General features: G+C 47.4%; 1 protein-coding gene, 2 long non-coding RNA genes and 1 other non-coding gene across 4 annotated transcripts in view; 2 read left to right on the plus strand and 2 right to left on the minus strand.

The window, feature by feature from the left end:
• The window catches only part of LOC111175035 (uncharacterized), a 35355-nt gene extending 11952 nt beyond the window's left edge, over positions 1-23403 (minus strand). Inside the window, exons 1-2 of the long non-coding RNA XR_016395512.1 lie at positions 22561-23403; positions 21760-21830 (exon numbers count right to left, since the gene is read on the minus strand). This is a non-coding gene — a long non-coding RNA (uncharacterized LOC111175035). The remainder of the gene's footprint in view (positions 1-21759; positions 21831-22560) is intronic.
• LOC149747802 (uncharacterized) lies at positions 459-9849 on the plus strand. Its single transcript, XR_016395511.1, has 3 exons — positions 459-758; positions 1950-2298; positions 3601-9849. It is a non-coding gene; the product is annotated as an uncharacterized LOC149747802 (long non-coding RNA).
• On the plus strand, positions 6293-6418 carry LOC115803462 (U6atac minor spliceosomal RNA). Its single transcript, XR_004024212.1, has one exon. It is a non-coding gene; the product is annotated as a U6atac minor spliceosomal RNA (small nuclear RNA).
• RHOB (ras homolog family member B) lies at positions 11482-13943 on the minus strand. Its single transcript, XM_022574364.3, has one exon. The coding sequence runs from the start codon at positions 13540-13542 to the stop codon at positions 12952-12954; it is 591 nt and encodes a 196-aa protein (XP_022430072.1). The 5' UTR covers positions 13543-13943; the 3' UTR covers positions 11482-12951.
• Positions 23404-24760: the final 1357 nt, after the last annotated feature.

The following is a 24760-nucleotide window of genomic DNA, read 5'->3' on the forward strand; positions in this document are numbered from 1 at the left end:
TGGGATCCCCTTTTCAAAGCCCAGCCACCCTAACTGTTTTGTGTTCTAGGGACAGAGGGTGGCTTTTCTCAGGATCCAGTGTGACTCTTACCAGTGGCCAGCTCATCCCACCAGACCAGCAGGTACAGATCCCTGGGACAGAAGGTGCTCGTCCTGTGAAACTCTGCCACCACGTGCCTTATAAGCATGACAACTCGGTGGTGTCCCTAAGAGAAATGAGCAGGGCTCTGGGCATTGCAGGAGGGCTCCAGCCCAGCAAGAATCAAAGACCTTGAACCAGAGGGAGAGAAAAATCACCCCCACCCTGAGATGGTGCTCCAGTTGTCCGTAAACTCATTCTTAGCTAGAAGATTCCTTGGATTCACCCCCTAAAGAGCTGGAAAATGATACTCTGGGGGTGCCACTCAATGTCCTCCAACACAGGAGGCAAAATGCCCCAAATTCCTTGAAAGGGTAGGGTGGGGGGTTCCTGTTAGAACCCTACTGGTGAGGCCACTCTTTATGAAGCGTGCCAAAAAAGGGTCCGACTGGTAGGGAGAGAGTCCTCCCCATGGCAGTGACAGCACAATGGAGTGACAGGAGGTGTGAGTCACTGGCTGTGGCTGCTCTGCCACTCCCTGAGGTCACTTCAGGGCAGATGGAACAAAACAGAAACAGCTGCAGATTTGGACCAGGCAGAAAAGAGGAGACAGCACCTGAATGGCTGCCCACAGCCCCCGTGAGCTGCCCGGAGTCCACAGGGCAAGTCAGTTTGCCAGGTGAGTGCCCAGAGCCAAAGAGTCTTCCTTGCTTCTGCCAGCCCAGGCTATGGATTGACAGTATCCCCTTCTGCGGACAGAATTGGCTACATAACTTGTGGATCCAATGCAAAATTAAAACATGGGCTCCCTGTTCAAAAACTGAGAATTTCGAGATGGCAACAGCATCACATTATCTAAGATCAGGGCTCCTCTGAGCGCTGGCTCTGTGTGACTGCACAGGTCATGTGCCATGACGCCAGCGCTTTCTGCAGGGATGTTCTGATTCTGTGTATTTCCTATTGGAGTTCACCTTCATAGTCTGAGGACAAGTTAATCGTCAACACCATTTCTATCTGCTTTAAGAAAACTAAACTATAATAACTAAAGTGCCTCCATTCCGTGAATATTTATTGAGCACCTACTTCGTGCCAGGCACCCAGCAGTGAGCAAAGGCCGTGCCCACGTGGCGCTCACGTTCTAGCAGGAGAAGAAGCATCTTGCTTCCGTCCCTCCCCAGACCTTTCAGACATGGCTGGCAGGCCAGCTGACTCTGAGCTATCTCCTTCATGAACCAACTGCTGGGGCAGAAAGCCATACAGTTCAATATTAAATTGTTCCTTGAATTCTTTGCACATGTGCTATTTTTGCATCCCCAGTAGGGCCCCAAGCTCTTTGTCTTACACGAAAGGTCCTCATGTAGTCCGTCATTCAACAAATGTTTACTCAGCACCTGTGCCAGGCCCAGGTCTATATGCCCGGGATACAAGTCATTATAAGTAAGACACGGTCCCCATACTCTAGGAGATCCCATCGAAAATGAATGAGAGGGACTTCCCTGGTGGTCCAGTGGCTAAGACTCCATGCTCCCAATGCAGTGGGTCCGGGTTCGATCCCTGGTCAGGGAACTAGATCCCGCATGCCGCAACTAAAGATCCCACACGCAGCAACGGAGATCCCACGTGCTGCAGTGAAGACCCAGTGCAACCAAATAAATAAATAAATAAAAATAAAAATAAAATGGATAAGAAATGGTAGGAAAGGAACAATGTGTTTTGAGCAGAAGAGGAAGATAGAGGAAGTCAGGGAAGGCAGATGACGTCTGAGCCCTGCTTTGAAGACTTAGTGGGAACAAAACTCAGGCTTGTCTCTTCATGGGGACCTCTGCAAGGAGCACCCCTAGCTAACTCCCCTCATCCTGTTCTTCTCCAGCACCTGGGAGCACCTTCAGCAGGTCTTGCCTCCTGAGAGCTCCGCCATCTGATACTTGAATTCCCTCTATGACATTCTGAACTGGGGTCATCCAGCTGCGGCAAGAACATGTTCAGTGATACAGAGTTCATGACCTTTGACTCATGTTCTGACCGCTATAGTATCTTTCTTTCTTTTGAGCCAAAATCTGCCCCTTGAACATTTCCTGTTGGTTCTTCCCTTGAAGCCCACATAGACTGGACCAATCAACTCGTTCACCCACCAGACCGTCCGTGTCCCAGCCAGCATGCTAGGCATGGTCTCGGCCCTCCAGGGCTCACAGTCTGCTGGTGGCTTCTGGAATACGATGGTAAGTGTTGGGATAAGGGGAAGGCAAGGCACTGGAGAGCATGTAGGTGGGCTATCCCACCCAGTCTTGAGAGGTCAAGGGAAGGCTTCCCAAAGGAAGTGATATTTACCGCAAAGCCTACGGAGCAAACCTGTCTAGGCCCCAGAGGCACAGAGCAGCCACTACCCACAGGAAATGGAAAGACAATTACCCTTTAAATACCACGTTTATTCCCAAGACACAAATACTAGAGGATTCTAATTTTGGCAGCCCTGCCCTCTATTCTGTTTATTGAAATACTGGGATGGTGAAGGAAGCACTACCACAGAGAGCTCCTAGAGGTGGGAATTTCCCCCAGGGCTCGCCCAGGCCTGGCACACAGTAGGTGTACAAACCACGTGTGTGGAATGGACCAGGCAGCCTTTGGGTGATTTCCCCCACCTGGTCCTGACGCTCTCCAGCCAGCTTTGCTGTGAAAGGCTGGTGAAGCCAGGGTAAGGGCAAAGACACAAGGGGGCGATGGGGTGGGCACCAGACCTTCGTTTTGGGAAGCAGGGGAGGGAGGGTGCGGCTTCCCACCTTCCTCCTCCCACCAGCTCTGGGCCCAGAAGCATGAGCTAGATCAAGATGGGGTTTATCACTTGAAGGCACAGCAGCTGTGTTTGAGAAGCGGCAGGAGGTCTCCCCCAGAGAGGAAGCCCAGCTCTCCTTGCAGAAGAGCTCTCGAGGGTCCTAGCCCCGAGCCCGGAGCCCATCCTACTGCTCTCACCCCAAGCCTGCTGCCTCAGCCCGCTCGTTAGCTTAGCACCCTTCACCAGCCACGCACACAGGCACGTCGCGGAGCCCATTATGATGGGGGGACCATATTAATTAGCAGGGATCAGGGGTCCAGATGTGAGCTGGATCAAATCCCACATGTAGATCTTTAGCCTGTCTGCCCTTGTGAGGGAGCCCTCAAATTTTTTCATCAGGGCCTGACCCCATTCCTGGTAGCCCTAACTGGTTGAGTTTCTCGCTCTCTGATTCCTGGACTGCCAGGGTCTGGTGGGCTACTCCCGTCATATGGGCTAGTCTAGCGCCCTTCAGAAAGCGAGTTCAGATCCAGTGTCAGTCCTGCCTCCTTGAACTCAGATGGCATTTCAGCCTTTGGCCTACTGACCAAGGAGCGGCCTCACAAATCTTAGTGTGGTTTGAAGAGGATGCGCCATAAGCCAGCTCATCCCAATGGCTGCTTCCAACCCAATCTCTGAAATTAGACCTTGCTTCCAAAAATGATAAGGCAAGTGACCATCCCTGACATCGCCTTCTACCACTGACTGACAGAGTGCAACCTCCCCAGGCCTGGAGGTCACCAGACCACAAACCCCCAGATTTGGCCCAGACTCCTCAGAACCTGGAAGCTGGCACAGTTGAGCCGATTTAAGCATCTATTTCCAAGTCACCTGGAGAAAACCTGCCAAAGTGAGATGGGAACAAACAAGTCTCCGTTCAGCAACCGGCCCTCCTCAGGACACTAACCCAGATCCCATCAAGGTCAGGCATTACCAGGAACTCAAGTTCAAGGTCAGCTTTCTGAAAAAGCCAAAAGATGGGAAGGGTGAACAGGGAGGGATTCACATTTGAATAGGAATTTCCATGCTGTACCCCTCCTCCTGTGCTTCTATCCCTGACGATACAATTTTTGTTGTTGTTCTTATTTAATGAGAAAGTAAAAAAACAAACAAAATTGGAGCTAACTCTGAACAAAGACCTCTGCTCCAGTCCAATCCCGCAGTCTAATTAAGCTGGGCTCCTACCTCCGTGCCAGGAGAACCAGTTTGCCCAGACTTAAAGCACTTACTGTACCAGCTCACTTGTGGTAAGCTTGGTAAAACTCCCGCAGAAATAAAGCTGTGGGCTCTTGCTGTCAGAGGCGCTGTGATCAGATGATCAAGTCTCCTCATTTCTTTGTTTTCCCTTTCATGGTGGGGTGTGGGGTGTGCCGGTTTTGCTGAGCTGCATAACAGGCAGGGACTCTCTTTCTCGGGTTACAAATGCAACAGCTGAGCCCTGGGTCTTGCACGCACAGGACTCATGGCTGGATCTTTCTAGCATACGTTTCTCCATCACTTAGAGGTTGTCAGCATTTTTCCTGGTATTTGCTTCGCCTGGAGAAATTGCTGATTCTCCTTTGCTCTGTGGCCACGTCAGCAAGGGGAGGGTGTGCAGGCTCTGCTGGGCTCTGCGCCCTGTCCACCCTGCTCCTCCCTATGTGTCACCGGGTCAACAGACTGGTATAGTGCCCGTACAACCTCTGCTGAGGATACATGAGCACCGTGTTCCTAGGAAGAAAGCCTGCTGCTCCCCAGACCCCATAGCCTTCCCTTTGGCACTCAGATGGCTCAGATTCTACCACCACATCCTCTGGGACCGGCACAGTGGGCACTTCTTCCCTGAGTGCGAAATTCATCCTATGCGACCCTGAGAATCTCCAGTTTATCAAGGACCCTCTGAACTCGAGCTTTTATTCAGTAACTTAGTAGTTACTAAGTACCTACCACGTGTCAGACCCCGCGCTGGATGCTAGGGCTTTAAAAATGAGTATAATGTGATACCCTGAGGAGCTTACAGTTGAAAAAGCCCCTAACAAACAAAAGAGTGGTTATCACTATACGCTCACTTATCCAGTAAAGTTTATCCCACCTCTACTTGTGCCTAAGGTGCTAAGATGAGTCCAACAGAGGGAAGGGAATCAAGATTTATTGAGGACTTAGAATGAGCTGGGTCTGTGCTGAGTACTTGGTTTGATCTTGTTTAATCTTCAGAATTATTTCCATTGTACAAATAAAGAACCTGAGGCAGTGGAGAGTAAAAATAATTGGATCAAGAATGTCCAGACAGTGAAGGACAGAGTGAGGGCTGCTGCCTGTAAGCCTTGATTTTCCCACCATGCACACTGCCTTTACTGCAGGTGACAAAGATGAACAATACAGGGGGAGAAGTGACGTGACAGAACGGGGGACACATCTGCACTGCTCCACCCCTGTTCCTTTTTCTTGAGGTCTCCGGCAAACTCCCAGAGCTGCAATTTCTTCCCACACCCGTGATTTCTTCCCACACCCAGCTGAGGATGAGAGGGTTACACTCGCCCAGAGTCGGGCCTCTTCTGCACCCCACTCATGGTAGTGCTGGGCCTTCTGAATTCCCTTGGCTAACTGGTGCTTACTAGTTGGTCACTAGGTCATGGACGGAGGTTGGATCCTATCAGCCTGCTAGAGAATTCGTGGCATTTTAAGCCCGATTAGTACTCTTTTTCCCTTTGAATTGTTTATGCCTTCACTGCATTTCAGATTCGTTCTTTCCGATTTGGCAGGTAACCAACTATACAGTCTGTAATTTCTACCATTAGCCATGAAGTAAAAACTTTGAACAATTCTCCCTTGGCACAGATAAGAACAACTTCAGAGATCCCGGGCTGGCTCATTTATGTTCGTGTTTTCTTATGCGTGTAGGCTGGATCTCCATTTGGCCTACAGTGCTCGACTTTCTTGGAGGAAATCTGTAGCCACAAAATTGCTCAACCAAGAGGAAGAGGATGGATGGACAGAACGTCCCATTTACAGAGCCAGCCTGGTTATGCGACCAGATCTCACACTTTCCCATATTTGGCCGCTACGGACAAGTGTGTATTTTACAAGTGACTTTTTTTAGCACTCATATAAATAATACTTTTTATTCTGTCAGAGTCCCATTTATAAGCTCTCCAGAATTAAATAGCACATGCATTCCTGCATTCCTCTTAGGTGCCTCCAGAAGGTTTCGATTGTTTATCCAAAGGTTAAACAAGTTCTGGAATCAAATGAAATCAATCATTAACAAAGTGATGAGAAACTTGCTTCTGGGAACATTTGTTTCTTCCCTTTTCAGGATTGAAGGGAGAAGAAAAATAGCTCCAAATGACAGCCAGAGGACAGAGGTCACACAGAGTGATAAAAACCCAAAGCCTAGTTGCATAGCCCTTAGAATTGTGCTTTCAGTGTTGTATGAAAGGCGAGAATGTTAGAACTCCCCTTGACAAGGATGGAAGAGGCCCTTGGGACTGACAGCACACATACGATTAAGGCACTGCCACCTACTTTGTGGCATCTAACTACTGCTTTGTGAATTGGGAGATCGGGATTGACATACATACACTATTGATACTACGTATAAAATACATAACAAATGAGAACCTGCTGAAGAACACAGGGAACTTTACACAATGCTCTGTGGTGACCTAAATGGGAAGGAAATCCAAAAACGAGGGGATCTGTGTCTACGTAGAGCAGATACGCTTTGCTGGACAGTAGAAACTAACACAACATTGTAAAGCAACTCTGCTCCGATAAAAATTTAGAAAATATATATATATAAAGAGATCCTGAAAAGAAAGAAAAAGAGAAGAAAAGAATTGTGCTTTTGGATCATGGTTTCTAAAATGAAAAACATGGCCAGTTGTGCCAGGCTCCCAACCCAGAAGCTAAAACTGCCCAGCTTCCTCTGATGCTCGAAGCTCGGCCCCGGCATCGACAAACCGCTGAGCACTGCTAGTCCCCCAGGTGACCCTGCAGAGGGTGGCCTGCAGCCCCAGAAATGTGCTTCCACTGCCTGCTCATCTCAGGATCACTGGGAGGACTTCCCCAGAGATCTCTCCGGGCCTGAGTCCCTTGTGATTTCGGCAGGGGTGGGGTCCAGAGAAGGCTTTCCCTCAGCTGGTGTTGTCAGCGCCCAAAGCCTGGCCTCACAGGAGCACTTTCTTAACTTCCCTGGACTCAGCCCCTGCGCCATAAACAGCTGGTTACTTGTCATTGCTGTGTCACACGTAGCTCATGTCAAAACAGAGTGATTTACCTGCTTGATTCCGAGCATGCGGTATCGGAGGACTGTTGGACCCTCCATGCAGCCCAGTCTTTTTTTTTTTTTTTTTTTTGCGGTATGCGGGCCTCTCACTGTTGTGGCCTCTCCCATTGCGGAGCACAGGCTCCGGACGCGCAGGCTCAGCAGCCATGGCTCACGGGCCCAGCCGCTCCGCAGCATGTGGGATCTTCCCGGACCGGGGCGCGAACCCGTGTCCCCTGCATCGGCAGGCGGACTCTCAACCACTGCGCCACCAGGGAAGCCCCTCACTGATCTTTGACCTCTGGTTTTCCCCTCTCCATCCAATCCATCCTCCACACTGCATTCAGGGTGATTTTTCTCAAATCATCATCCCACCACATATGTAAGTTTGTTGTGCTGGAGCCAGACTGCCTGGGTTTCCAAATCCATATGAGTTTTGTGACCCTGAGCAAGTTATCCAACCTCTTACAGCTCAGTTTCCTCATCAGTAATTGAGAATAATAGCACTGACCTCAAAGTCATCATGGACGATTGTGGTAGGCAGCTTCCAAAATGGCTCCAACGACCCCACCTTCTGCCATGAATGCCCTTGGGTAATGCCCTCCCATTGAGTGTGGGCTGGACCCCGTTACTTGCTTCTAATAAAAAGAATACAGCAAAAGCAATGGGATGTTACTTCCCAGATTAAGTTAGGAAAGATTTTGACTTCTGCCTTGCCCACACTGTCTCTCTCTGGCTCTTCTCTCTCGTTTGCTGTGATGAAGCAAGCTTCCATGTTGGACTGCCCAACGGAGAGGCCCACGTGGCAAGGAGCTCAAAGGAGGCCTTGGCCAGTGAGGAACTGAATCCTACCAGCAACCATATGAGTGGGCTGGGGAGCAGACCCTTCCCCAGTCAAGCCTGGAGATCGATCGAGCCGCAGCCAACACCTTGACTACAGTTTCAGGAGAGACCCTGAGCCAGAGGGCTCAGCTAAGGGGTGCCTGGATTCCTGACTCACAGAAATGGTGAAGAAATAAATGTTCTAAACCACTAAGTTTGGGGATAATTTGTTAGACAATGATAGATAATTAATACACACATAAAACAATACAGATGGAGAGCTTAGAACAGTGCCTGATGCCTACATTAGCTGTTGTCATCACCATATTATTACTTGTGCAGACACACATAGAGATTGAAAGCTCTGTGAGGGGAGGGACCATGCCTGCCTATTTGTCTACTGAGTCCCAAGCTCCTAGCACAGTGCCAGGCACAGAGTCCTTTAGTCAACAATAAATATTTGGAAGGAATGAACTGGGGTCCTCTAGCCAGCTCTTACCTCCCAGCCCAGGAAGGGGGCTGCTAAGAGTTGAAGGAGCTGCCTGAGTACCCACTTTCTCCCCCCAGCTAGAAGATGGACCAAGTAAAGTGGCTAAGGTCTGTCCCCCAACAAGCTGGAGTACGAGGTCCCTTTGTGGTATCACAGCCTCCTTGAGCCCAGGCTGCATGTTTCCCAGGAACACAGTTATCACAAAGCTAGCCCTTGTGTCTGCCCCCCATCCCTGGGAGGCACAGAGAAAACAATGAAACCGTCATCACCAACCTTCTCCCCCGGCCTGTGTGTGAACAGGGAGGGCCAGGGAGAGGCTGTTTGACTTGGCTGGGTAACATCATTTTTCTTGACTGAAGAAATGTATACCAGAAGGGCTACAAGTAGAAGGTAGTTCTCACCCAAGAGAGCTTTATTCCCCAGAGGCCAGGCCCCACAGTAATATAAAGAAGCTGTATCTTTCATCTGCACATCGCCCACTCCTGCTTTAGGACTTAGGTCAAATGTCCCCTCTTCCATGACACCCTCCCCACCTTCCCCTGGGCTCCTGTTGTGCCCTGGGCCTAACGCCCCCATTTGAGCATGCTCAGTGAATGCATTCCCAGAACTGCCGGGCCCACCAGGGCAAGGATTGTGTCCTGTTTGCTTTTGTATCCCTTGTCTCAGCAGAGTGCTGTTGCGTTCTGAATTCAGAATGGCAGAAAGAAATCTCTAGAAGGGCATTAAACCCCCTGTTGCACAAGAATGTGGAGAAGAGAAGATAGGGGTTATGTATGGGTCATCCTGGGAGGGAAATTCTCTGAAAGTGCTGTGCTCTTTAAGGCAGGGCAGTCGGGACTACAGGGCACTACACCCTCAGCCTCGGGAATGTGATTTACTTTCCTGCTGAAATGACCTCCATCCTCTGTGCAATGACATGAACTCTCCTTTATTCTAAGTCAGTGGTTCTCGAAGTGTGGTCCCCAGACCAGCAGCATCAGCATCACTTGGTCCCCACCCCGGACATACTGATCAGACACTCTGGAAGCTAGGCCCAGCCATCTGTGTTTTAACCAGCCCTCCATGTGATTCTAATGCATGCCTAAGTTTGAAAACCACTGTTCTGAGTACACTGAAACACATGTGAAAAAGACCCTAGAAATACGGCCCAGATTGATTTCAAATTAAGATTAAACAAGAACCCAAGCCAATGCCCCTTGCTACGAAATGCCCAGGATCAATGAAACACCCCACTATTCTCCACGAAACCATTCAACAGGCAATTAAATGAACTCAGCACATTTATTTTAAATGTGCAAAATGAATTTTCATATCCTAACACCAGATGTTTTACCTCTTTTTTCCTAATTGATTTTCCAGCCTACAGCAATTCGTCTTTATATTTTCCAGTTGGATCTAATGCAGCAAGAAGAGTGTGTTCCGGCAGGATTATTAAATGCCATGCATTTTAAAATGAGCATAACCCAGGCTGCCATGTGTCACCTGGCTTGTTGTCTTCCTAAAATTAAAAAAAAAAAAAAGGCAGCTATAGGTACCAGGCAGATTTGAGCAGGCAGAAAACCCAGAAAAGGCCCTTTCGGGGGCTGGGACTCCAGGCTCTTGGCTGGTTGCAAAGCTGAGTACTGGGCATTGAGCCCAAGCTTGAGCTCTTCACAGAGTCCTGCACTCCCTGGTACCAAAGGATTTGCAAGCTGTAAAACTTGCAAATCAACATTTTGTTTTTCTGTGGAAATTTTTGCCTTTAAAATGAAGAAGAAAAAGTAGGCTGAGGGCTAGAGGTGAGGCCAGGAGCTGAGGAAAGGATGAGGCAGTGGCTTAGAGAAGCCAACCTGGGTGGACCCTCTCCTTGCTCTGTGCCTGGAGCTGCCCAGACAATTCCCCTCTGTCGGCCAATGAGCCTGGCTGTGCAGGAGGCCCTGTTAATGTTTTGTTTTGTTTTGTTTTTTAAGTGGGTGAAAAGTCACCAGCAACCAGGCTTGCCTCACTCAACAAAAGCTCTTGGGAGTCTAGGGAAAGACAGGGAAACAGAAGCCTCAAGTTTTAAAGCAAAGGGATTCAAAAGGGGCCTTCTCTGCTTCTGCCTGGAGGAGGTGAGCTGGCGGGGGTGGGGGGGGAAGGGGGGCGGGGGTGGGCAGTGGCAGCAGGCAACTAAGGGCTAGAAACCCAGAAAGTGTTGATTCCAAAAACAAAAACCACGTCTTTGGTAGTTGGGAGAGGCTGGCAGTATCTGCTACCTTTCCTCGAAGCTGCTGAGGCTGGCAGATTTGAGCCGTCATACCTGGAGCGGGATTTTAATACGGTCTCTGAAGATAAATCTGCCTGTCTGGTTCTGGGACCCACTGCAGCAGGCTAACTGTCTGAAATTAGAGCTCATCATGATTCCACGTCAAAGTGTGCCTGCCCCAACTTTCAATAACAGCCACCCAAAGCCTCGTGTTCTGTCTGTAATGCGGCCACTCCTGGCACTTAGAATAAAGCATTTTAGGCTACATATAGACCTTCAGATGAAACTTGAACGATAGAAGAATCAGCTTCTGATCTGGGCTCTCCCCAACTTCCACCCAGGAGCTCAGGCCAGAGATAACACCCTACAATCGTGGGGTTATTGTGTAACCCCACGAGGATCTGAAGGGAACCCAGGAACCAGTCTTTTGGACAGAGAGCCTGGTCCCACACCGGTGATTAACAACAACAACAAAAAAGTCATCTAAATTTTAAATGACACCTTTCCAAGTTTCAAAGAATAGGCAGCAACGGCCCCATAATAGACTTCGACACAAGTGCTTAAGACATACAAACAGTACATGTTAGGTCAAAGGTTTGGGCACTGGGTGCCGGGGTAACCTCCGGGACTGGGACGGGAGGAACCTGGTCCCCCATGGCCACGCAACCCCACACGTCCTCGAAGGGATTTCATCCCCATTTCTTACAAACACTATGAGGGAAACTGAGTTGGTGGGACCTCCACTGCAGAATCCTGCCCTTGCCCCCAAATTCACCAGAATATTTTACACATTATTAAACCACAGGAGCCATTTTATAAATGTCGTCATCATAGTCTTTTAATATTTTACATAAAAAACTGTATACACAGCTTATAGAACTTTTATGTAAACATCATAAGCTCACCACTTTGTCATTTGTCAGTTTATTTAAAAAATAAAAAACAACACAACAATTTAGTAGAAGTACCACTGGATGGGGAAGGGAGGGGGAGAAAAGAGACACACTAGGGGCAGGTTTACTCTCTGTACAGAGATGCAGAGAAAATTTCACACAGCTTTAGAGACTGACAGGTTTTAGATAGGCTCTAACACTTGTTACTGCCCTTTCTCAAAAGGGTGCGCATACCTGCACACATAAAATCGCAAAACAGAACAGTGTTGCCACTTTTTTCAAAAGAAAAAAAATTAGTGGTTTCTTTTTCTTCTTTTTTTTAAAAGTCATCATTTTTTTAAAAACATCAGAAGTAGATGAGGTTACAGTGTACAAGTGTGGTCAGAATGCTACTGTCTTATGCAAATGACAAGTGCATTAAATGTCAAACAATGAAACAATTGTGCAAAGAATTCTTCCACCCCCCCAAAAAAAACCCACCCAAGTTTTAGCCTTTAAATAAATCAAATAACATCAGTTTCTTGGACTGAACGATTTTCACTTGTAGGACAGGCACAAAGTTCGCTTATGGCAAAAATGACCTGCAGCACACTTTCCCTCCTCCTGCCTGTGTCTGGTGAGGGGGTTCGCGGGGGGGGGGGGGCGGCGGGGGGGCTGGCCCGCAGGAGCCATGAGTCTAGAAGCTGTGTCCTCTCATCCCCAAGTCGGCTGCAAACGTCTTCCCAGGGTTTGGAAAGATGGCCAAGTCTTGTTCGTGCTGGGATGGACGCCTGACCCAGGCTGGGCCGGAGCTGTTCCAGCGCCCCGTCACTCCACCCACCACCACCATTAAATAACACCGTCCTACCTCCGAAAATAAAATTATATCTATATTTATATAACACCCCATCCTCCCCAGCCCTCCCCTCCCGCAGTTCCCGGGGTCTATGTTACAGACAGGGGATAGCAGGCGCTCGCTGGTTATGGACGAACATCTGATGGGGCGCGGCCGCACCCCGGTGCCAAGCTTGTCTCCGGGAGGCAGAGGCGGGCATGGGGTGAAAACCCGGCGGCGGGGAGTCGAACATACACACAGCCACACACTCTGAAGAGGCTTGACTCTTCCCTAAAGGGTGGTCAGGGGACCCTTGGCACTCAGCGGGGCGGCCAGGCCTGTGCAACACAGCCGGACGCACAGACACTTGGAAAGCAGGCGCCCGGTGCCTACCACGCGGATTCCCGGCGCCAGAGCCTCAGCCGCCGGGCCACGTCGGCCGGGGCTGAAGGCAGACACCAGGCAGTCCGGTGGGGTCCTTGGGGCACGCGGGTCTCCCCTTCCCCGGGCTCGTGGGGGCTGGGCCCGGGAGGGGGAGGCGCGCCGGCAGGGGAAGGCGGGGCGGGCGCGGCCCTCATAGCACCTTGCAGCAGTTGATGCAGCCGTTCTGGGAGCCGTAGCGCTTCTGCAGCGCGGCGCGCGTGGCCGTCTCGAAGACCTCGCGCACGCCCTCCTTGGTCTTGGCCGAGCACTCGAGGTAGTCGTAGGCTTGGATGCGCACGGCCATGGCACGGCCGTCATCCGTGCGCACCGGTTCCTGCTTCATGCGCGCCAGCTCTGTGCGGACGTGCTCGTCGCTGCGTAGGTCTTTCTTGTTGGCCACCAGGATGATGGGCACATTAGGGCAGAAGTGCTTCACCTCTGGCACCCACTTCTCGGGGATGTTCTCCAGCGAATCCGGGCTGTCCACCGAGAAGCACATGAGGATCACGTCGGTGTCCGGGTAGGAGAGTGGCCGCAGGCGGTCGTAGTCCTCCTGGCCCGCCGTGTCCCACAGCGCCAGCTCCACCTGCTTGCCGTCCACCTCGATGTCGGCCACGTAGTTCTCGAAGACGGTGGGCACGTACACCTCGGGGAACTCGTCCTTACTGAACACGATCAGCAGGCACGTCTTGCCGCACGCGCCGTCGCCCACCACCACCAGCTTCTTACGGATGGCCGCCATGAGCGGGCCGGGCCCGGGCAGCAGGAGGGGGCCCGCGAACGCCTCGCTGCCGTCCCGCTCGCCGCTCACTGCTCACCTCGGGCTGCGCGCTGGGGGAAAGGGTTGCTAGCTGCACCCAGGCCCCGGGGTGGCGCGTTCTCTCTCTGTGTTCGGGCTGCCGCGGCGGGGTAGGTGGGGGCGCCGGGGCATAGGGCGCGCCGTGCGTCTCCGCGCTGCTCCGGAGCGGTGGCCGCTCGCCTCGTCCCGGGCCTGGGGTCGGCGCCTTTGTGCGCAAAAAGTGGCTAGAGCAGCGAACCCGGCCTAGCTCCCTCCCGGGTCTCTCTAGGCCTCAGCAAATGTACAAAACAACACACGAGTGCCGCCAGACTGCGGTGGCAGATGCGGGCTGCGGCCCCAGCGCCCGCTATTTAAAGAGTTCGGCGACTTTCTTAATATAGCCGCCCAATGGGAAGCAAGCCGACTGAGCTCATCGCTGCGGAGCTTGGCTCTGATTGGCCGTCCGCTGCAGCCCAGGGGCGGGGCCGGGCGAGCTTGATTGACGGCCCAGACCGCCGGGCTGGGAGAGGCGGCGACTGGGGAGTCTTAACGCCGCGGCGGCTGGCCCTGCGGGGCTCGGGCGGCACCTGGGTTCCCGTCTTCGCCGCAGCTTGTGCGCGCGAAGCGGGAGGGCTGGAGCTAGCTGCCCGGAGCCCGCGGAGCCTGGACGAGCGGTTCCGAGAGAGGCGGCACTTTGCGGGCCGTTGATGACTCCCTCCCACCCAAAATTGCCCTCTTGCTTCTCAAACTCCCAGCGGGTGGTCGGACCTGTGGGGGAGGGAGCGGCTCCTTTAATGTGGTTTTGTTTTTGAATACACACACACGCACACGCACACACACAGAGGCACACATACACACACACACACGTTTGATTCCAAGCAAGGTTGTCGGGGTTTTTTGTTTTTAATTCAGAAGCGGCCCCTCCCTTGGTCGAGTCCGCCGCCCCCATCCCTCCACCCGGTACTCGCCCTGAGCCCTGGGTTTGGATCTCCGAGAGGGTGGCTGTAAGTTGGGTAGGCCTGGGCCCAGCCTCTGGCTCTAACAAGTCCTGCCTCCTACCCCCTTCTCGGCACCCAGCCTAGGTCCCTAGGTGAAGATTGGGGGAAGGGGGGGCAGTGAAAAGCGAAGGTCGAGGCTGGTTGCAGAACTTCAGGTCCACTTGGAGGAAGTTACCAGGCAGAAAAAGGCAGACTCAGCCCTGGTTTGGCAGGATTAATTAGGATCCTGGTCATAAGGTAGAGAACTGTCTGGAGTAAATAGTACAATAAAATCCAGCCACCCCACACCCCATTGGGCAAGAATAGACTGCGGCCCCAGGGAGTGGGAGGAGAAACTTGCAGGCTGGGACACAGCAAATCAGTGTGTGGTGGGGTGCTAGATCCCTAGTCTTCTGCTCCCACCAGGACTTAATTCATCTATTCCTTGAATTCTGCAGGAGATGACACCTATGTCTGAGCTAGAAGAACCTAAGCCAATGGATCTCAATGGACAGAAGAGGTGGGAAGGGGGAGGGAGGGAGGGAGAATCTCCCAGGAAGGAGGAACAGCTTGAACAAAAGCAGAGATGTGGGAAAGAGTAGGACAAGTTCTAGGAACAGGGAATATCTTAGTGTGGCTGCCCTCGGTGGAGAGAGAGAGAGGTGAAACTCAGGATGGAGGCCAGTCATGGAGGAACCAACTACCCAGGTTGGGCCATATCTATTCTGGAGGCCGTGGGATGCTTACTGGTTTTTCAGAAATGAGAGACCCACTACATCATGATGAGGTTATTGCCTCATATTTCTGCCTCCCCCTCTGACTGGAAGCTGTTGGAGGGCCTGGATTCTGTCTTATCTCAGCATCTTGAAGCCCTAGCATAATGCCTGACCCTATGCAAGAATCAGTAAACGACTGTGGCAAATTCGCCTAAATGCTCAGGAACTCAGTTGGAACTTTCTGGAGTCTCCTACCTCAGACTCCAGACTGCTTTACCAACCATCCACCCAAACCCGGGCAGCCAGCTGTAGCTGAGCCATGGTGTTTTCACACATGATTCATATGTTGAGATGTAGGTCCCCAAATGGATGCCGCAGATATAATCAGGTCAAATACGACATTAGTGCCACTAACCCCCAGAGCCCATCCTCATTCAAGTGACCAAAACTGCTTCCCTCACATTGGATTATCTCCACTACAATGCCTAATGTTTTTGTTTTTTTGATTTTGTTTTTCAGATCTAAGGAACTGAACTGTCAGTAAGTAAATAATTTCTCCAAGTGGAATCCCATGGGAGAAAGTAAGGGTTTTTTTTTTTTTTCTTTTTTCTTTTTTTTTTGGATCATTTGTTTAGGGCTCCAATCTAGCAACTTTTTCTTTTCTTTTAATTTCAGTTTGCCTGTTAGAAAAATCTAAATTTTTCTTCCTTTAATCAAAACCTTTTATAGCTGTATTGTTAACACTGCTTTCCTTTATCTTAATATAGCTTGGGAATCTTGGCTATGTCCTTAAGCTTCAAATATTAAGAAAGTATCAAACAATTAAAGTTTTGTACCATGTTTTTTTTTAAAACTGGAATACAAAGAATCAGGAAGAGGGATTCAATTCACTCATTTCCTGACTCTCAGACATATTATATGAGGTGTTCCAAGCTTGAATCTCAATATTGCAGTAATTTCTAAAAATATTCAGTTGATAAATTATTCCAAAGCAAACAAGTAGAAAAATCCGTATTCTGCAGCAGCTTCTTTTCATGGTCTTCATTTTCATGTCCAGGATCCTTTGACAAGCTCTGTGAAGACTGGCTACTTCAAATACTGTACCACTCACGGGATAAACTCTCCCAAACTAGGGGATGTGCCTAATGGCCTCCTCACTGCCGCTGCTCTCCCATCACAATACACTGGCAAAGGGCAAGGATAAAACTGACTTGTCAAGGAGAGCAAATCATTTTAATAGTTAACTTTAGTAACCTATAGATTCATTGTATGACAGATACCCACACTAATGAGAGAGGGAAGTTATCCTTCAGACAAAAGGGAGATGTTAATCTACCTCCAATCTTCCTTCAGCCTTATTTATTTGGCCTTTTTTGTTCACTGTCTCCTACAGATCTCCTGTAAATCACCCCCCAACTCTTCGGAGACAAGACCAGCCAGAGACTGGAGTGTTCATTAGATTTTAGTGCCATCTTGTGGCAATATTTACAGAGTTTTTTTTAAACATATATATATATATATATAATTATATTTAAATATTTTATAAATATTTTCTATATATGATTATATAAAAACTTATCTAGCCAAAAAGCATGCATTTTATGACTATTTTTATTTTAAGATGTTTCACAGGATGTAAAACCCCTATTTGTTTCACAAGCAGCTTCTTTAGAAATTCTTCACATATATTTATACACACATAGAACTTTTTTCATATACACTTAAAAAATTAATTAATTCCTTCCTAGTTAAATAGTAACTTCTAAAAGAGATTAGAAGAGATAACAGCTGTGGAACCTTACAAATTTATATAACAATGGAATTTCTTTTAACCTAATTACAATATACAGAAAGTTGTAAAATAACTTGAACTGCAAAAATCATCTCTTCCCCCCAGTTAAGAAAGCCATTATTGGATAATCTGGTATAACTGGAAGTAATAATAATTCACTTACCAATAAGCATTTACTGGAAACCAGCAATACCATAGACATTCCTGACACTCATTTAATTTTTAAATTATTTCTAATTTGAGCAAGTAGTTTAGGGTCTCTAGGAAAATTGTCAACCTTCCTTCTCAATGCGATGAGTTTTAAAAAGGGAAAGGCTCTTTTAGACCTAGCCATACTATTTCATATGGAAAAACCTAAGTGGTCCCATACGGTCCGTTTGGGCCCATTCAGCCATGAGTTACATAGCTGAGCCTTCAAACTGCTTTCTGGGGTCTTCAAGCTATAAGTAACAGCAATTCAAACACCCCTCCCCTGTTCCGAGATTGTGACCCAGTTTGACCCAGGCCTAAGACAGAGAGGCTGTGCTCACAGGAGAATCACCATAGCTAGAATGTTAAACTTTGGAATGTAGGCATTGAACTCTGATCAGACTCCCTGTCTGTCCAGCCCAGGGTCATGCTAAGGGGAATTGGCAGTGGGCAACAGGGCCTAGCTCCTGAGCACTCTAAAACTGCACCATCCAATCCAGTAACTGATAGCCACGTGTGAAATCCTGCTGATACCACTAAAGAACCATTTTCAATGTTATATAATTTTAATAAATTTAAATTTAAAAGCTGATATTCATGGTAGAGGAAAGGGGAAATGTTGGTCAAAGAGTATAAACTTCCAGTTAGAAGATGAATAAGTTCTAAGGATCTAATGTCTAGCATGGTGATTTTAGTTAATAATACTATATTATATACTTGACAGTTGCCAAGAGAGTAGTTCCTAAATGTTCTCAGCACAGGTTGAGAATTCTCTGGTGTAGTGGTTAAGACTCTGAGCTCCCAATGCAGGGAACTTGGGTTCAATCCCAGGTCAGGGAACTAGATCCCACATGTGTGCCACAACTAAGAGTTCGCATGCCACAACTAAGGTGCTGGCGAGCCACAACTAAGACCCAGCGCAATCAAATAAAAATAAATATTAAAAAAAAAAGAAATGGTAATGATGTGATGTGATGGAGGTGTTAGCTATTGCTATAGTGGTAATCATTTTGCAATATGTAAGTGTATCAAATCAACACCACCGTTGTACACCTTAAACTTATACAATGTTATATGTCAATTATTTCTCAATAAAGCTGGAGAAATAATTGATTTAATACTGACATGGTACTCAGAAAACTATAAAACACTGTTGAAAAAAATCAAAGATGACATAAACAGATGGAGAAATATACCATTTTCTTGGATTGGAAGAATCAACGTTGTGAAAATGACTATACTACCCAAAGCAATCTACAGATTCAATGCAATCCCTATCAAACTACCAATGGCATTCTTCACAGAATTAGAACAAAAAATTTTACATTTCGTATGGAAACACAAAAGACCCCGAATAGCCAAAGCAATCTTGAGAAAGAAAAACAGAGCTGGAGGAATCAGGCTCCCTGACTTCAAACTATACCACAAAACTACAGTAATCAAGACAGTATGGTATTGGCACAAAAACAGAAATATAGATCAATGGTAAAGGATAGAATGCCCAGAGATAAACCCACACACATATGGTCACCTAATTTACGACAAAGTAGGCAAGAACGCACAGTGGAGAAAAGATAGTCTCTTCAATAAGTGGTGCTGGGAAAACTGGACAGCTACGTGTAAAAGATGAAATTAGAACACTACCTAACACCATACAGAAAAATAAACTCCAAATGGATTAAAGACCTAAATGTAAGACCAGACACTATAAAACTCTTAGAGGAAAACGTAGGAAAAGCACTCTTTGACATAAACCAAGCAAGATCTTTTTGGACCCATCTCCTAGAGAAATGGAAGTAAAAAGAAAAATAAACAAATGGGACTTAATTAAACTTAAAAGCTTTTGCACAGCAAAAGAAACCATAAACAAGATGAAAAGACAACCCTCAGAATGGGAGAGAATATTTGTAAATGAAACAATGGACTAAGGATTAATCTCCAAAATATACAGACAGCTCATGGAGCTCAATATCAAAAAGACAAACAATCCAATTAAAAAATGAGCAGAAGACCTAAATAGACATTTCACCAAGGAAGACATACAGATGGCTAAGAGGCACATGAAAAGATGGCTCAACATCTCTAGTTATTGGAGAGATGCAAATCAAAACTGCAACGAGCTATCACCTCACACTGGTCAGAATGGCCATTATCAAAAAATCTAGAAACAATAAATGCTGGAAAGGGTGTGGTGAAAAGGGAACCCTCCTGCACTGTTGGTGGGAATGTAGATTGATACAAACACTATGGAAAACAGTATGGAGGTTCCTTAAAAACTAAAAATAGAACTACCATATGACCCAGCAATCCCACTACTGGGCATATACCCAGAGAAAACCATAATTCAAAAAGAGTCATGTACCACAATGTTCATTGCAGCTCTATTTACAATAGCCAGGACATGGAAGCAACCTAAATGTCCATTGACAGGCGAATGGATAAAGAAGATATGGCACATATATACAATGGAATATTACTCAGCCATAAAAAGAAACGAAATTGAGTTATTTGCAGTGAGGTGGATGGGCCTAGAGTGTGTCATACAGAGTGAGGTGACTCAGAAAGAGAAAAGCATATACTGTATGCTAACGCATATATATGCAATCTTAAGAAAAAAATGGTACTGATGAACCTGGTTGCAGGGCAGGAACAGAGACATAGACCTAGAGAATGGACTTGAGGACACGGGATAGGAGGGGGAAGCTGGGGCGAAGTGAGAGTAGCATCGACATATATACACTACCAAATTTAAAATAGCTAGTGGGAAGCAGCATCATAGAACGGGGAGATCAGCTTGGTGTTTGCGACCACCTAGAGGGGTGGGATAGGGAGGATGGGAGGGAGGCTCAAGAAGGAGGGGATGTGGGGACATGTGTATGCCTATGGCTGATTCACTTTGTTGTACAACAGGAACTAACACAGTGTTGTGAAGCAATTATCCTCCAATAAAGACCTATTAAAAAAAATACTGATATGGACCACCAAAAAGTTTTTTCAATAAAAAATTAATAAAAACTGATATTCGCTTCAGTTATTGGGAAATGTTTATGTATGTTTGAAGCAACTTGAGTATATGAAGCTACTTTTTCTTACCGGAAATTTTTTGAAATCTAAATACAGATTGAGCATCTGTGATGAAAATTTAGCATCTGAATTGAGATGTGCTGTAACTGTACAATAAACACTAGAATTTAAAGGCTTAGATTGAAAAACATATAATATAGTCCACGAAATATTTTTATATTAATTACATGTTGACATGATATTTTGGATATAGTGAATTTTTTTTAAATATGAGATTTAATATGTTAGATCTATTTGGATATATAATTCAAATAAATTTTACCTTTTTCTGTTTGCTACTGTGACAACTAGAACATTTTAAATTACATATGTAGGTTACATTGTATTTCTCTTGGATAGTACCACTCTAAGATGTCTACAAGCTCAGGTGACTTCCTGGCAACTCCCTCCCTCGCCGCCCTTTTGGGGAGTCACCTTTATATGAACCCCCTGGATCCCCTTAATCTTCCTGTGGGGGTTAGAGGTAGGATTTCCATTTGTTTGTTCTAAACTCACTGCTGGATTTCAGACAGGCTCAGACACTTAGATAAACAGCGTGCTTTGGGGCCATCTGGGACCTCCCTGTCCACTTTCCATCACTGCTTTCCAGGCCAGACACCTCTAGGACTTTTCATCTGTCACCCTAAACAGCAGCCCCCTCCCTAGTCTGTCCAGCTCTCACCCCAACACTAGGCGATGTTTTCTTGAACAGGTGAGGCTATTTGGGCCTTTTTGCACGCGTCTTATTTTCCTTTCCAGAAAAGGGAATCAACATCTCGTCCTTGTCTGATTCTGGTAGAAAAATGGGAGGTGTAGATTGTTTTCTGAAACTCTCATATCAACCTCAATTCTCTCAATTCAATTCAGTAAATGTAGATTGAAAGGAGAGTGGATGGGAAGGTGAAGACACAAAAGATAAGTAAGCTTAGGACTAACAGGTAGTGAAGTCTTGTCCCTCCCGCACCATGGGAGAAGACCTCCCTAATATGTAAATGAAGGATGGAGTCAGCTTCACACTGGTGTCCACGGCTGAGCAAGGCTTTGGGTAAGCAGTAGGATTTTTCCAGAAGAGGTGCCCATTTGCACCATCTGAAACATTTACTGTGTGTATTATGTGAAGAAATGTTCCAATCAGAGCCATTTGTTGAGAGGGAGAAGTAGGAAAATGTTCCTCTTTCCACGCCTGAGTTTGTCTGAAGACATTGAGGGGTGAGGTTTGTCTCACCCTGAGGGATGGGAAGGCAGAAAGGAAAGAGGAAGGTCACAAGAATTCACCCTTACATAAGTGTTCTTACAAAATCCACCCCAGTAATGCTTGCTGTTTCTGTGACAGATGCTGAAATTTCACACAGATTTGTTAACTTCCCCAAAGCTACCGGAAAGTGATGGGGAGATGTAGTAAGCAGAAGAGAGAGAGCCTCGTACCCGGAACCTGGAAACTTACTTTTTAGGTCTTCCAGTTCCTAGCTGTACAGCCTTGGGCAAATCAACCTTTCCAGGTCTCAGTTTCCCCATCTGTAAAATGAGAGAGAGAACTCACAGGTTGGAAACTCAAATGTCCACAGGGGTCCTGCAGTTAACTGTGTGTGAGACATAATGGCAGTGGTGGAAACTGTGGGGAACCAGAGAACATGCCCTATCTAAGCAATAAAAGTTCCGAATTTAAAAACCAACTACTGTGCTGTCCAAAAAAGGCACAAACAGAACAGGCTGGATTTGGCCAGGCAGAAAAGTCTGTGGCCCCTGACTAGATGACTTTCATTTTTTACAGATCAAGAGGGCTCACCTGTAGAAAATAATATTGTTAATCCTTTCATAAACTGAAAAAATAATTTTATAAAACAAAAAATCCTTTTTCTTGAATTTTATTTTTCAAAACTTTCTTTTATTTGAGTTACTTATACTGAGGTCCAAAAGATGAAATATTCCAAAGGATGGAAACTAGGGAAACATAGTCTTAAGTAAGAATAAGTTATTCTCGGACTTCCCTGGTGGCACAGTGGTTAAGAATCCGCCTGCCAATGAGGGTTCGAGCCCTGGTCTGGGAAGGTCCCACATGCCACGGAGCAGCTAAGCCCGTGGGCCACAACTATTGAGCCTGTGCTCTAGAGCCCGCGAGCCACAGCTACCGAGCCTGCGTGCCACAACTACTGAAGCCTGCACACCTAGAGCCCATGCTCCGCAACAAGAGAAGCCACCACAATGAGAATCCCGCACACGGCAACGAAGAGTAGCCTCCACTCACCACAACTAGAGAAAGCCCACGCACAGCAACGAAGACCCAACGCAGCCAAAAATAAATAACTAAATTTATTAAAAACAAAAAAAGGAATAAGTTATTCTCACAGCTACCTCAGGGTTAGCATTGAGCAGGGTGGGAGATGTTACACCCTTATGTCAGTCCAGAGGGCAATAACACCAAGATTTTTTCTCTTCCCATTTTTTTTAGTCTTGAAAGCAAATGATCTAATCAAAGTATTTATACAGGGATGATTCACTCCTTTTATTCTCTGATGATGTCAGAATTTTGCAATAGGGAGGAGTTGAATACACAATGGGTTTCCACACTCCAGTGTGTTATCACTGAAGATGGCTCTGTGACTATTTATAGCATGAGACAGAGCCTCTATTAGGAGCCACTGCTCAGGACCAGGCAATCTAGGGAGCAGATGTCACAGTCGTGGGGAGACTATGAAGGATACAGTTCACTCCACCATTCCAGGACCTCTGCTTCTGCTCCAGCCACACAGGATGGTGGAACATGGCTCAGCAAAAAAGACTGTTCTTCATGAGGGTCCTCAATCAGAAAGGAGAACACTGAAAAATCTCTCTTTTCGACAATTCTCACATGGAACTGTTTCATCTCTGGAAAGTGGAGTTGTGTGATTTCTGATCAGCTTGGTCACAATGTATGTTTAAGCAAGAAGTTGATGCATTTGTAGCTTGGAAATCTCAGTGATATGCCTAGGAAATCCACTCACTCATTCATTCATCCCTTCATTCCACTAACATGTGTTAGGTGCCTCCTGTATGCCTCGGTATAGGGCTAGCTGCCATGCTTTAAGGCACTCAAGGACCTGACATAGTTGGCGTCTCACAGCTGTTGAACTTCCTGTGTCTAAATTGAGGTAGGGACAGGGCTTGAACCAGGCAGATATGAAGGAGGTAATGACAGTTGCTGCTCTCATTCAATCATTTATTCTGCAGACATACTCTGTGCCAGGGAGCAATTTGACAGAGTCCCAGCCCTCAGAGCAGCTTCAGTCCATAAATACAAGTGGCAATACAGTACAATAGTCATAACAATTAAACTATTTCAATCTAGTGTGGTGAGTGCTATAAATGGGTAGGCACAGGGGAGGGGCCAGAGAAGGCTTGAACGAAGAGCTATGTTGGTACTTTGGTGGCCCTCAATGAACCACACACCCCCAGTATTCATCTCCTTGTGGGGTCCCTTCCCATGATGAGTCTGAGCTTGACCATGTGACTAGCTTAAGGCAATGGGACATCAGCAAGAATGATGCAAGCTACAGCTTGATAAGTATTTGCATATTGGGGCTTGCCCTTTTGGAGTGCTTCTTCCTGGAACCCGGCTGCCATGCTTTATGGAAACTCAATTAGCCAAGTGGAGAAACCCAAATGGAAAAGAATTGGGTCCCTGGCCAATAGCCACAGCTAAACTACAAGCCGGTGGCCAGCACCAACCCTTCTTAACATTCCAGCCAACACCATGGGAAAGAGAAGAACTGCCTGAGTCAACCCACAGAATCATAAGAAATAATACATTGTTGCTGTCTTAAGCCACTATGTTTCAGGACGGTTTGTTCCACAGGAATGGATAACCAAACAGGCTGTCTTGATGGCTGCATACAAGTTAGCCAGACCAAGAAAGGAAAAGAAGGGCCTTCTAGAGTATGGAGGCATGAGATAGCATAGCATATTCAGGTACTAGATAGATCAGTATGGCGGGAATGTGGGGTATACGGTGGAGAGAAGCAGAGGCTGGAACTGAGGAGGCTGGCCAGGCCCAGATAAGAGCATCTGAGGATGGGCCGGGAATCCCCAAGGCGACGATTCACTAAGAGGACTCACAGGACTCAGTGGGTAGCTGTACTCACAGCTGTGATTTATTAGAACAACAGGAGGCAAAACAAGGTTAGCAAAGGGAAGGCACATGAGGCGAAGTCAGGGGACAGCAGGTGCAAGGGAAATTGTTCTTGAGGGTATGCAGTCAGAGTCCTCTCCCAGGGAACCACACAGGACACACCTACTTCCCCCAGCAATGAGTTATGACAACGCGCATAAAACACTGCCAACCAAAGAAGCTCCTTAGAGACTCAGGGCCGGGGATTTTTACTGGGAGCTGTGATGGTTAGTTTTTCGTTTTTTTTTTTTCCGGTACGCGGGCCTCTCACAGTCGCGGCCCCTCCCGCTGCGGAGCACAG

Source organism: Delphinapterus leucas, chromosome 13, assembly GCF_059928025.1.
Source record: "Delphinapterus leucas isolate spDelLeu-1000000601 "Yukka" chromosome 13, BTC_Dleu_Yukka2, whole genome shotgun sequence".
Taxonomy (NCBI): Eukaryota; Metazoa; Chordata; class Mammalia; order Artiodactyla; family Monodontidae; genus Delphinapterus; species Delphinapterus leucas.